At 30.7% G+C, this 14,932-nt stretch overlaps 1 protein-coding gene across 1 annotated transcript; it reads right to left on the bottom strand.

Moving 5' to 3' along the window:
- Nucleotides 1-255: 255 nt before the first annotated feature.
- LOC105803268 (3-ketoacyl-CoA thiolase 2, peroxisomal) lies at nucleotides 256-3,745 on the bottom strand. Its single transcript, XM_012635344.2, has 14 exons — nucleotides 3,566-3,745; nucleotides 3,408-3,484; nucleotides 3,161-3,245; nucleotides 2,948-3,074; nucleotides 2,721-2,819; nucleotides 2,546-2,616; nucleotides 2,353-2,460; nucleotides 2,179-2,256; nucleotides 1,970-2,102; nucleotides 1,786-1,882; nucleotides 1,279-1,402; nucleotides 1,070-1,178; nucleotides 747-830; nucleotides 256-499 (listed from the first exon to the last, which is right to left on the bottom strand). The coding sequence occupies exons 1-14, from the start codon at nucleotides 3,653-3,655 to the stop codon at nucleotides 417-419; spliced, it is 1,365 nt and encodes a 454-aa protein (XP_012490798.1). The 5' UTR covers nucleotides 3,656-3,745; the 3' UTR covers nucleotides 256-416.
- Nucleotides 3,746-14,932: the final 11,187 nt, after the last annotated feature.

Consider the following 14,932-nt stretch of genomic DNA (forward strand, 5'->3'; position numbering starts at 1 on the left):
AATTTTGTTTGAAATTATGAATTAACGTGCCACATCGGTTTATCATTACACGCTTAGTAACAATTAACATAAGTAACTAAAATGTAACCCGAGGTAAATAAAAGTGACTATTTTGATAATTTACTCTAATTAAAATATTATAACTTTTTTGGGAGTATTATATGAAAATAATAAATTAATACAATATTATGTTTGTTGAATAAGATTTTGATTTTAGAATTTGAAAAGTAATGAAATTGAAATGATAAATATAGATATTCAAATAACTTGTAAACTTTATTTTGATTTTTCAATATGAAAGCTTTGACAACTCACAAACAACTATCCAATCATGGGAAAATGGAAAGTCATATATTTAATACAAATTGTAAGGTAGCAACAAGCATATCTATGGAGCATCCTTTGATATAAGGTCCTTAGTTTTTGACAGCTCGAGCATTGCAGAGTTCATCAACACAGTCTCCCCTTTCAAAAACAGCTGCTGCCCCCATTCCAGTTCCTGCAATCACAAACACTCTAACTATTACCTTTCTTAACCAGATAAAGACAGAAAAAGGAACCAGTCTACACGTTTCAGTTCAATTGTTAACGGCAAATGAAGTCAAATCACTGATTGCAAAAACAATTACAAGCTACAGTTGACCATGTTATCCCATTAAAGGCAACTAAGCCTCACTCCATTGGGTGCTGCCATTAAACTTGTTCCGATTCTTTACTTGGACTAAGGAGGGAGGGAGGGAGGGTACCTATGCACATTGAGATCACTCCAAACCGACAGTCCTTCCCACGACGCTTCATCTCGTACAACAGAGTTCCAACACAGCGAGCACCTGATACAAAAAAAAAAAAAAACGATATATATCATAAATTAATACCAGACCCTCCTCAAGATCAAGCTTATCCTCTGGAAAGGTTTGAACAGGTAATGTAGTATTTGTTCAGACGTACATGTGTTTGAAGAGTATCATACATACACACAAATTCATCATAGGTGTGCATTTTGGATTCTTCGTACTTTTCATTGTTTGCTTTTCATGTATTTATTTATTACAAATTGTGAAATTTGTACCTGTAACACCCAAAGGATGCCCAAGGGCTATTGCACCTCCATTAACATTGACCTTTTCACGATCAAGCCCCAGTTTCTTACAAGAGTATACGAACTGAGATGCAAATGCCTGATGAAAATAAAAATACATATTGCGTACTTAGAAAAGAAAGAAAAATTCAAATGAAATTAATCTTCAACATGAAATTAACTAAAAAAAAATCTACTACCTCATTGATCTCAAACAAGTCTATATCATCAATCTCAAGACCTGCAGACTTGACTGCAGCTGGTATAGCAACAGCAGGACCGATGCCCATCACAGCAGGATCTACACCAACAGCAGCAAAGCTTCTACAAAATGGAGCATAGGAAAGCAGAGTGAGGACCTCATCCTTTTAAGCTAACATATGAGTAGAAAAGATAACTGATTATCAAGTGCAGCAAATATTCCTTCTCCTTTTCTTAAAAGGCTTTTAATCTCTAAATTCGGTAAACTTGATAGGCACTGCGGGGTTATTTACTTATTGTCTATTTTTTACCCCTCAAAGCCATAGCTTCTTTAACTGTTCTTTTGCAGTCAAGTGACAGAAGTCTAGAACCATATCATCAGTGATCTCTACTACTATTTCGGTAAATGAATGCAAAATGGAGCCATCATCTACCTGGTCACTAAAAGATAATGTAGAATAGCTAAGATAAATGAGCCAAACTCAACTTGGAGCAGTTTTCATTACCTGAAAACACCAAGGATTGGAAGTCCTTTTTGCAGCGCCAAACTTCGCTTCATAAGTAGGACCGCTCCTGCACCATCACTCACTTGGCTAGCATTTCCTAAGAAAAAAATTGGAACACAAGTTTTCATTCAATTACATAATGTTCTTGTCAGAGTTTTTTTTCACAAATTTCATCCGTATATACCAGCAGTTGTGGTTCCATCCTTCTTAAATGCAGGCTTTAACTTGGCTAGACCGGCCGTGTTTGTGTCTGGGCGGATACCATCATCCACCGAAATTGTGACTGCCTTCTCTTCTCCAGTTTTAGGATCCACAATCTTTGCAGATTAACAATGTGAGTTAATGAAATATCATAAAAACACTAAACCGGAATAATTTACTACCTGAAATTACCTTCGTGGATACAGGGACAATTTCTTCTTTGAATTTACCAGATGCTGTTGCAGCAGCAGCACGTCTATGAGATTCGACCTATATTATTTTTACAAAGGCGTTTCAGACAAAACAAAGATTTAAGTTTACATAGGTAGGTAATGGTATATTCTAAAGGAAAACCAAAGAACTTACGGCAGCCTGGTCTTGCTCTTGACGTGTCACACCATAGCGTTGTGCGACATTTTCAGAAGTAATGCCCATAGGAAGAAGACAATCCCGGGCTTGGGCAAAGCTCTTTACCTGTAAAAATAAATGCAGTTGCATATTAAGACGTTAATGTAAAACATATCCAAAATAGTGAAAACAAGCTATGTGTTTTATATACCTTCGGGTTAACCTTGCTTTGATCAGGAGCACTACCATTAGTTGTCATGCTCTCAAGTCCAGCACCAATGCCTACATTGAAAACCAAGAAGGTTAATACGGGATCCGAGGTGAAGGTCGCTCGAATTAAATCTTTCTTAGCATTCAAATATGTAGATCAGATAAAGCATCGTTACCAATATCATAAAATCCTGCTTTTATGCAAGCAGCAACATCGGCAACTGCTTGCAGGCCCGATGAACATTGCCTGTTGACAGTTCTAATAGGCACCGTATCTGGTTGTAACAGGTAACTATGTTAGCAACATTTACATACAAAACAGGCATAGTTAACAAATGGAATTCAATGAAAACAAACAGTTAAAATCTCGAAAAAGACGACGGATTTGAAAGAATAACTATACCAGGGAAACCAGCATAGAATGCTGCCATCCTACACTCCATTGCTCTTTGTGAACCAGGTGCCAACACTGTACCAACAACTATATCCCCCACTTCACTTGGGTTCAGCTTTGTTCTATCAATCACAGCCTGCATCGAGACTTAACTTAAGATGGGAAGCAAAAGGAATGTGATTTCAAAGACAACTGAACTTAAAAAAGCCAAGGGCATTTAACCCTTAAAACAGGGGCAAGCAAATCATCTGCAAGTGTATCTTTGAAGCCTCCACGCTTTGCTTTGCAAATTGCAGTGCGACATGCCCTGTGTAACAACGATTTCCCCCTCTTTAATACCAAAATTAATCGATCAAAGAAACACATAAAATATGGATTTTTTTTTTCCTACTAATTCCTTTGGATTAAAAAAAAGAGAGTATTAATTTGGATAACATGATATAGATTATTAGAATAGTAAATAACTTACGCAACAATCACAACATCATCCCCAAAAGCAGCCGTCCGGTGATAGGCAGCGCTATCCCCCGCCGCGCAGTTTGAAGGCTGATCAAACGAAAACAAAACCACTTTCAGAATAATAGAAAGAACCAAAAAATTCCAAAGAAAGAAGAAGATGAGGCATACAAACAGAATAGCAGCAGATGATTGATGAGATTGAGAAGAGGGTTGTAAATGATTAAGCAAAACTTGTTGTCTGTTGATTGCTTTCTCCATTTTTCTATCAGAGTCTTTCCCTTCTTTTCTCTCAAATCCTTTCACTTCGGTTACTTACTTTCCTCTCCAATGGAAATGCAATAATGGGTTAATATAATACTAATAACTTAAATACCGTATATTGTCTGTTTCAGTGACTTTGGGGGCAGGTTGGGTCAACATTTTTAGCAGCCTTCCAAAATTGCAAGCCATCCAACAACCAATAAGAATTTGGGATCTTAGCTTAAGTTTGCTTATCAATTTTGGTTCTTTTAATTTTAATTTTATCTCTAGCTTGGCTTTGTTTGAACATTGAAATTATCCACGTTTTTTTCAATTGGACGGAAGGGAGGGATATTTTTTATTAGGAACTAAATTATTGGTTTTTTCATTAAATTATTCAAAAATTTTCATTTCAAAAATTTTCGTTTAAATAATTGCACTGTTAAAATTGATGCTTGTTAACCGGTAAGGTAATTAAAAGAAAAAGGTTATGGTTGAATGAAGAAAGAGAGGGTATTTAGGTTTGGTTAGATATCTCTTTGGAGAAAAGTAAAATGGTTAGAGAAGAAGGGATCAGCATGTAGTGTCTATGAGCTATTTGCATGGTCCCTTTGCTACGTGTCTTAAGATTGTTGACGTGGAAATTTAATTTGATACTCTCAACAGTACAGTGATGTGACATCTTAGGATGAGATATGTTAGGATAACTAGTAATCAATTACTTTAGGCCTCAATGTAGTCCTCATATAGCCTTAGTGGAGATGCATAGTTCTAAAGCTCGCTAAGCTATGGTTCGCGAACCAGTTATAAGGTTCGGAGTATCTTTGGTTCCATTGGGATACACCTGTCAAGCTCTTCATGGGTGCTCTATGAGGTTCACTACACAAGGTATAACAATTGTTATATGGCTTTATCTGTTTGCATTGTCTACACCAATCAAAAGCTTTCTTTCCCCTCCTGTTCTACAGTTTAGGTTTTTTATGAAACAACTTCAAACATCACGAATCTACGAACCAAATGTCAAATAACTTTTTTTTCTTCAATCTCCGACGCTAACCGTGAAATGGACTTGGATCTAAGATATGTTCTTCTACTCGTCGATGGATACTAATCCATTGTACCGATCATTGAATCGTTCAATGACTTAAATAAAAACTTTTGAATAGTTTAGTGACCAAATTGTAACTTGTTTTAGTTAAGTGACCAAAATAAAAACTTACCCATGGTTTAATGACTAATGGTGTAATTTACCCTTTTATTATTGAATAAATTTATTGTCTTCTATCCATTTCTCTTATATTTTAGGGGTAATATATCATTTAGTACTTAAATTTGGCTTTGATTTTCAATTTGGTACCTTAATTTTTTCCCAATTTGGTATTTGATTTTGGCTTCAATATCAATTTGGTACCCATACTAAAGGGCATCATAGGACCCAATAAATGTTTGACATGTGGCTCTAGTGAAAAGAAATACTCGATTAGGAAAAAAAAGAGCTTAAATACTAAATTAAACATTAAAGTCAAACTCAATTACTTAACGAGCTAAAAAAATTTAAGTATCAAATTGAATATTGAAATCAAATTTAGATACCAAATAGTAAATTAACCATTTATTTTATTTTGAGATTGATGTGGACTTGCTCATTATTATTATTTAATGATCAAGACAACTTACGATTCAAAAAATCATCCCTCAAGTGTCAATTATTGTTATATAAAAATGCATTACAATTAAAAAATCTTACTATAATCCCAACTTGAAAATAAAAACAATACTACTATAACGTAAGAATAATGTTTCTCGCAAGCAAAAGTTTTTTTCAAAAAAAAAAAATGTGGTCGGAGAAGGACTCTCCGTGTAAGAAAACGTGAAAAAAAAATCCATTTGTCCTGGAGTCAGCCGAATATTACTAGCAAACAAATATATCTTATTTTTAATTTATTTATATACGACTACAGAGTTATATTTAATAATTTAAATATCTAAATTTATATATTGGAGCAAAATTTGTAAATATGAAAAGGCTTAATATAATATTTGGCATATCTTAATATTTATACTTTTTAGGGTCTAATTTGGTATCTAATCTTTTTTATTGAATTTGGTACTTGTCAAGCATTTTAAAATTACTCTAATATACTAACAATGTTATTTTTTGAGGTAGCAAAAATAATCAATGTATGATCGACATATAATGATTATATGATATTTTTGTATTTTATATGTTCAATTATTTTAGTTTTATTTAATTATTTATTTTATTAATTGAAAAATAAGTTTCTTTTTAATTTGAAATTTTAAAAATATTTTTTCTTATTTATTATTAATTAGTTAAGCATAGCTCAATATCTATTTTTAACATGAATTTCCTTTAATCTTGACAAAAAAAATTAACACCGTTAGTGTTTTATGTAAATTTTATAATATTTAATAAATTTAAGTACCAAATTGAACCTAAAAAAGTTTAGATAATAAATTAGGAAAAAGGGTACCAAGTTCGGTACCAAATTGTGACAAAAAATTAGATACTAAATTTAAAAAAAATCAAATATCAAATATCAAGCATATAAAATTGACATTAAATAACATTTTCCTCGGCGAAAATGAACGGAAATGTGAATAAATATTGTGATCTTAAATTAAATTGGAATCGATTTGGTAATGAGTTGGTTTAGATTTGAGTTATGCGGTCTCATCGAAAATGGGTTTCAAATTTTATTTGATTTTGTTTATATTTATAAATAGTTAACTCAAGTTTATTTTAAACTTGTTCATATTATTTTAATTTTTAAAATATGTTATTTTTAATTTGTTTATTTTAATAATTTAAATATTATTTTATTAAATTTTGAGATAAATATCAAAACCATACATGAATTTTGATCCAATGTGTAATATCATATATGAACTTTGATTTTGTGCAATTTTATACATAAAATCTTAATTTGATTCAATTTTCACAAATCACTAACAACATGTCAACATTATTGAATTAACATAATTTTACATTGATATATTGCATACACAAATAATTATATTAATCCAATATGGAAATAAATGAATGTATTCATTTTTTAAATGTGTACAATTGAATCAAAACCCAAGTTACATGTCTAGATATGAACCACGATTCAAATTTCATGTGTATAATTGCACCAAATCAAAATTTATATATAAATTTGATATTTATCTCTTAAAACTTTAAACATAAATGATAAATCTAACATCTTAGAATTATTTGTTTGTTATTCCGGTAAGGTTTTAGGATTTAGGTTTTTTAGGTTAATTTTAGTAAATTTTAGGAATTTTAAATTATTTTATTTCATTTATGTTTTCAATAATTTATTAGTGTTAAATCAGACTCATTTCAAGTGATTCTTACCCAATGTAGGTCTGACAAAATATGGAGAAAGAATAGTTTGAGATAGGCAATTAAAGTAGATTTTCACTCCTGCTAAAAATTTTTTCACCCCAACAAACGCAATTAGATAGCTCTCCAGTCCAACGAACACAGAGAAAAGTTTGTTCACTGGAGTAACGCAACTAGATGTGTCCATGGTCTAGGCTGTGTCGAGGCCCATTTCCAAAAAAAATTGCAAGCCTAGACCCACCCAAAAGCCCATTTTATTATTAAAAATTAAGAAAAAATATATTGTAATTGATATTTTATGTACTTTTATAATTAAATTTAAATTCTAAAAATATTTTATTATTTAAATTAAATTTGGGCCGACTTGAAGTGCGAAAATCCTTGTCCAGACCGAACTTGACTCAGGTCAAGCTTACTGGGCCAGGCGGGCTACCTAACCCTTGGACATGTCTAGGCGCAACTACCTGAACAATTTTCAAGAGTTGCGATTTTTAGGGATCATAATAGGAAAAAAGAGACCTAAACTCAAGGGAGGAGAGGAGAAAAAGAGAAGCCGCCAAAGTCTTCAAGCATCAAGAATCAACAGATTTCATGGATTTTCTTCTTGTTTCCTTTTTCTATGACTAGCTATTGTTTTTATTTCATGGTGTTTTTCATTTTTCTTCATGAACGAAGTTCTCTTTTCTAGGATTGAAATGAATTCCGTGTTTAGTTAATTAAATAAATTTTTATTTCCATATCTTTTTATTCTTAACAGATATTTGATTATTTATTCATTCATGTTCTTTATTGATAATAGTCGACCAACTATTTATCGACAAAACTTAAAGAAATCGAAGAGAACTTTTTGTTTTAGGTCTAAAATGAATAACTCTTGATCTAAATTAGATGTGCCAATTCATGATTCGTAATTATGACAAGAATATGCTTGATTACCTTGAGTAACCATAATTGGAGTTTATTCTTAATCAAATTGGTCTAAATTGTTGGTATAGAAATATAGCTCAACAGTTAGATTAAATTAATTTTTAATTGCTTGAAAAGAATTAAGGAAAATTTAGTACCCATGTTAATAATCAACTCTATTAAAGTAAGTTGGGTGAAGATAGAACAATTATCTAATACATTAGATGAAATCGTAATCCTAAATTTTTATTATTGATTGATTATTTTGTTTTAATTTGTTGTCTCATTTTGTTTATTAAACTTAGTTAAGAAATTTTATTATCGACTTATTCGGATGTGTATTAGAGTAATATTTAGTGATTAGCGTTATAATTAGTAACAACTCAGTATAGGAATGATATTTTATACTACTTGGATACATATACTTGCATGTGCGAAATTCGACCAACAAAAAACAAATTAACATATTACTTAATATTTACATTATAGTATTATATATTATTATTTACAACATTTAATATAAATTTTATGTTTTATTTTATTTTTATTGTATGCAACCTCTTTTTTTTATTTCATGATATTAATCCAATTGTAAAAATATCTCTCCGATTATTCTCAATTTTGATATTAAGCAAATTGATCTTTAAAAAAATTAGAACAATTTAATCTCTATTAATTTTAAAAATGAGTAACTAAAAAGATTAATCGCGATCCATTCTAAATATTTTTAATTAATGTAATAATAAATTTAGTCCTCGATAATGTATAACCAAGGTTATAAAAACCCAGATCATCTCCTACCTTAGAGACACTTAAGCAGCTCGATAAAGCCCAACTCATATGCCTCACTCACCCCCCAAAAACCAACTAGTCACCGAATTTAATTCATCACAAAGACATTGAGGTAAGAGGAATAGTTGTTAGTAGTTTGCAAAGTTAGTAACTTTACATTGTAAAGAGATATATAATATAAAAGATTTAAATATCAATTTTTTATGATTTGTATAATTGAGTCAGGTGCTTAGCCCACGTAATATGTGGGTTTGGTGCAACAATATTATCTCATAACTTCTTTAAAAAAGTTCAAATGTGATCATATTATCACGTAATTTTCTTAATTAGTTCAAATCAACAAACATAATATCATTTTCTACCTTAGTTTATATCATATTTCCTACCTTTATTTTTCATGCCTTACGGGCTTCTTTTCCGTCACGAGAAAGAAGGCCACCTTACCAAAAGTATTAGACTTAGACGTATCCAGCGGCAACCCCAAATAGGCATTCATCTGATTATTAAGAGAGCCAATTAAACTCACCAACTCCTATCGATGGGATAATATAGTATTAATATCAACAGGATACAAAATATAGTTTACCATTAAGTCACCTCTCTCACTTACATTTACTCTGTAAATATGTTGTGGTTTGGTTTTGTACTTGCTTCCACCATGAATGTCTTGATGCTTGGTTGAGAATTTGAGACATAGTGGAGATACTACCACTTGAACAGAATAGTTGATATAGGCTCCATTGGTATGTACAATATGGTGATACTCATAACACTATTCTTCTCCACTTTGCTATACTTCTCTAGATTTCCATTCATTATTGCAATATTAATGGAAGATTTTTCTAGTCAAAGGGGCACATTTACATTTGCTATTAAAAGCTTGAAAGAGATTCAACTGTAATTTTACATCTTGTCTTTTGCAACTGTTAATAGCTCAAGCTCAAACTCCATTTGTGAATTTAGAAAAAACCCAATTTAACATATTACTAAACTTGGGATGGGCTGCTCTCCTGGACTGGTTTATTCCCTTTTCCCTATTTGCAGGTTGACTTTTGGACTTTCTTTTTGTGTAAAATTATTAGGGAAAAAAATAAAAATATAAAACAAATGTTAGGCATATGGGCGGACCAATCATGTAGTAGAAGCAATGAAGGATAAATAGTATACGTGTCTGCATATAAGCCGCTTGGTTACTCAATTAGCTGGTGCCACTTCTTAGCAATGATATAATAGGTAGAGAAAGAAGAGGGGCCTGCCTTTTAATGTGCTCCATCGGCTTACAATAGAGTTGTAAAACATCTGCACATGCCACATTATCCCCATCTGCATATATTATGTTATCTATTGTTATTTTATCCAATTCTAAACCTCAATTATATATGTTTGCAGGCATAATTACAGATCAGCCATGAAACAACCAAGGGATGTTTAACACACATATACCATTTGTTTGAATTAAGTGACCCAGATTCTTATTTAAATAAAATACAGGGGTAAAATAAAATAAAAGTAAAATCCCTATAGAACTACACTTCTTTTATTTTATTTTAGAATAAGATTTTTAAACCTTATTAAACTCTATCTATTTGATATTAATTAGAATAAAGTGTTTCAATCTTACTACACTCCTATTAGAATATGGTTTTACAAGCCTATAAATAGACATAACCTACTCCTTTTGTAATTATTGAATTCGACATAGTGATTTTTTCTTTTATTTTATTTTAAAATAAGGTTTTAAAACCTTATTAAACTCTATCTATTTGATATTGATTAGAATAAGGTGTTTTAATCTTACTACATTCCTATTAGAATATGGTTTTACAAGCCTACAAATAGACATAATCTACTCCTCTTGTAATTATTCGAATTCGACATAGTAAATTTTATTCTCCTCTGCCCGTGGTTTTTTATTGAAAGGGTTTCCATGTAAAAATTTGTGTGTTCTTTATTTTTATTTCTCTTTTCTTTGCGAAATATTGTCATTACCGACATTTTATTTTTACACCATACAATATATGGAAGAGTTACTAAATCACTAAAACTTAACTGCTTAAGGACTTCCTACCAAAAAAAAAAATTTAAAATATGCCATGAATTTTTCCACATTTTGAATATTTAAAATTTAGTGATTATATTTTTATTTCCAAGAATCTAGCTTTTTACTTTTCAAATTTTAAGATTCAGGTTTAACTGTTAACACTATTTTTTTGTTAAATTTATTGGTGAGAAATTTTGAAAGAAAAGAAAAAGATTCACTTGATAGTAGAGTTGATCATGAGCTTGATTCGGGTCGGGCCAGTGCAAAAATTAATGTTGATCTCGAAAAATTGGCCTAAAATTTTGCATAAGCCCAACTTGGATAAAAATGTTAAACCTGAGCCCGACATAGCCCACTCGTATTAATGTTTTTAGATTATTTTTTATATAAAAATAAATTTTAAAAATATAATACATCAAATAGACTAAAAACATTAATATTTCCTAACAAATTGAAAATACATATAAAAAGAAGTTTTTATACTTAATAATACTAACATAGTTGAAACTTAACAAGCAAATGCCTTTAAAATAGTAGCAAAATTAATAATAAAACAAGAGTTATACTAGAGGTGCTCATGGGCCGGGCCGGGCCGGGTTCGGTCCGGGACCTTGAAAAATTTCGGCCCGGGTCCTAGGCCCAGGCCCGGCCCAAAATATGGGCCTGAAATTTTGCCCAGGCCCGTCCCGGGAAAAAATCATAAGCCCGGGCCCGGCCCGGCCCATTTTTTAATAAATACTAAAAAATTATTTTAAAAATTAAAAAAAAGTATTTTAAAAATATTTTAAAATTAAAAAGTATTTTAAAAATATTTTAAAATTAAAAAATAAAAAATATTTTAAAAATATTTTAAAATTAAAAAAATTTAAAAAATAAATATATTTATTATATCGGGTCAGGCCGGGCCCAGGCCAAAAAAGTGGTGCTCGAGGCCCGGCCTGTTTTCTAAACGGGCCTTGTTTTTTTGCCCAAGCCCATATTTCAGGCCTATATTTTTACCCAAACCCTCCCATATTTCGGGCGGGCTGTCGAGCCGGGCCGGGCCGCACGGCCCATGAGCACCTCTAAGTTATACAATATCCAAACAATAATAACAAAATAGTATCAATATAATAACGAAATGGTAACAAAACAACATAACAACAACAAACAATAGAAACTTTTTTTTTGTCAAATTCAAGCCAGGCCAGGACCAAAAAAGTCCTACTCGAGACTCGACTCGTTTCCTAAATGAGCATTTTTTTGTCCAAACCCATTTTCAGGGCATATATATTTCCTCAAATCCTCCCACTTTTTAGACAAACCTTCAAGCTTAGGCGGGTGACCTTACCTATAATCAAGTCTACTTAATAGTCATATAATTAAAAGAAACAACATTATAATAAACTTTGACTTAACAAAAAAATTGTATTAATAATTAGGCAACTTTAAAAATTAAATTTTAAGTTTTCAAAAAATATAAAAATTTATGACATATGTAGTACGTAAAAGAAATCGTCTAGTATTATAGTCCATAAATGAGAACAATAAAAGAGTTTAATTTAAGTACGATTTTGATACTAAGGTTATATATATATATCTATGATGCAATGCAAGATGAGGTATGACTTGTATTTTGGCCGACCCAAATCTTTTAAGCAGCAAATTAAGCAATCCCAATATTATTCATATGCTTAGATACCTCATTAGACCCTCTGCTAACTACTGGCCTACGTGCTGGGATGAAATGTAATCTGCCAAATACCTTGCATTTGGATAATATTGCAGTATTTTTGTTTGTTTATTTATTTATTTTATGTATCTTATAATAGAGAGATACCCAACTGTCACACCCTACGGTGTCGGTCCATTTTTTCATTCATATTATTCTTATATTTATATAGTTTGGAGAACATATTCTTCTTCTTTTAACTTCACCTCTATCTCTCCTTTTTCTTTTATGAAAATCTATTACAAAATGTCAAATCCCTTGATTTCTCATTTATCCACCAAAAATAAAACAAATACAAAAAATTCCCAGAGTTGATCATCAAACGTTATATATATATATATATATATATATATTGATATTAGTCTCATTATAAATTTTTATCATTAGAGATGTTCACATTTCGGTTAAAATCAAAATAATTGAACGAACCGATTTAATTCGATTAATCAGCCGCTGGCTGAATTTAGTTCGGTCGGAGGTCAATTAATGATTTTTTAAAATTTTAGTTATCGGTTAATTCGATTCGAAATAAGGTAATTAACAGAATTAACCAATTAATAGTGTTTGGTTGTTAAATTTCAGGACTTATCTAGTGTTTCTAATGTCTTATTTGTTATTTTCAACTCCATTTAAAGTTTTTTGAACTATTAAATAATAGAAAAAGAACCTTAGTAATGTATTTTTATATGTTTTATATTTTTTTAACCAAAAAAATAAAAACATATAAATTTCGGTTAAGTTGGTTAACCGATTGAATTAGCCAAAATATTTCGATTCGGTTAATGTATTAAAAAAAACTTCGGTTTGGTTAACAGTTAAAGATTTTTACATTTCGAGTAATTTGGTTAATAGTAATTCTGTTCGGGTATTAACCGAATCGATCGTTTGAACACCCCTACTTATCATATCTACTTTTTTTTTGATATAATGTCTAAAACCACCCATAGCCCCTCCCTAACCCTTAAATATGAGGATAATGCGCTTCAATGTACTCGAACTCACGTCTTCCTACACTAACAATAATATTAATATCAATCGAATTAAAGCTCAATTCACAATCTTAAAATTGTTAAATACGTGCAGACAACTATATTTTGTACTAAGAAAATAAAAACCCATAATTAGGGAAAATGATAATTAAGTGTTGTTCTCGAAGTCCAATGTTTGTTCATATCTTTCTGCTGAATGTTTTTGTTTCTTCTAAGAATAAAATTAAGTTTCCCTCATCATGCCTCAATCATGAGGTTTAATTCCCAATTTTCCAGGAAAAAAATGTAAATAAACTTAGCAGATTTATTAATGTTGGAAATTTTATTTTCTTTAGCATCAAATTATTGTATGAAGTATATTATATAAAAATATATCCATTGCAGGCTGCAAAGCTTACTTATTGGATGGAATAATTAACCATGTTAAAAATCAAGTATTGGCTTATTCATTTTTGCATAATTTGAGCTAAAAACAGAGACCATCACATGGGTGGGTGCATTACATCTAACTTCTTCTCTGTTTTTTTTTCCCCCCAACTTTTTGTTTAAACACATTATTATAACCTTATTATTGAAGGAATGATTGGGTATTTCATTAGTTGTAATTCCAACTCATACATCAACAATGGAGGGTTTACACTAGACCTGATTATAAGCCGGGTTATCTTTCCATACTTAAAGGTTTGTCTGAAAAGTGGGAGGATTTGAAAAAAAAAATTATAGACCCGAAAAATGAACTTGGACAAAATATAAGGCACGTTTTCTAAATTGGTCGGGCCTCGAGTAGGATTTTTTGGCTCGAACCCTGGGTCAGCTCGAATAAGCCTAAACTTTTTTCCCCTACTGTTTTGTTACAATTTTGCTATTATATTGCTATTATTTTCTTGTTATTGTTTGGATATTGTATTGCTCTTGTTTTATTATTAATGTTGTTATTATTTTAGAGACATTTAATTGCTAAGTTGCAACTATCTTAGTGTTATTTAAGTATAAAAACTTTTTTAAATTGTATTTTCAATTTGTTAGGAAACATTTATTTTAATGTTTGTAGTGTATTTAATATATTATATTTTTTAAAATTTGTTTTTATATAAAAAAATATTCTAGAAACATTTAATACTGGTGGACCAGGTTGAGCTCAAGTTTAGAATTTTTAATCTGAGCTGAGCTTGGATAGAATTTTAAGCCCATTTTTTAGACCAAATCAAACCCGAACCTAAAAAGTAAACTTAAAATTTTACTTCGACTCGAGGCATGATTAAGTATAATTTACACCACAACATTTCACCATCAAATATCCACCATTGAAATTGGCAAAACATCAATGGTCTTCTTCCTCTTTTTTGGCTATCAACAACTATAATTTTGAAGAAAAAAAAAATATCTTAAACCCATTTAGCATTGCTCCAAATTCCATTTCCAAAAAGATTATGATAGTTGGTAATGAATAATACAATTATCAAACATAATGGTTTTCACCATA

The sequence above is a fragment of the Gossypium raimondii genome, chromosome 11 (assembly GCF_025698545.1).
Source record: "Gossypium raimondii isolate GPD5lz chromosome 11, ASM2569854v1, whole genome shotgun sequence".
NCBI lineage: Eukaryota > Viridiplantae > Streptophyta > Magnoliopsida > Malvales > Malvaceae > Gossypium > Gossypium raimondii.

Excerpts from the sequence above, each read along its gene's own strand:
- LOC105803268 (XM_012635344.2), bottom strand. The coding sequence starts at position 3,655 with ATGGAGAAAGCAATCAACAGACAACAAGTTTTGCTTAATCATTTACAA. Across the intron at positions 2,257-2,352 it reads AAGAGCAAGACCAGGCTGCC|GTCGAATCTCATAGACGTGC; the intron begins GTAAGTTCTTTG and ends AAAATAATATAG. Across the intron at positions 831-1,069 it reads GCATCCTTTGGGTGTTACAG|GTGCTCGCTGTGTTGGAACT; the intron begins GTACAAATTTCA and ends TTTTTGTATCAG.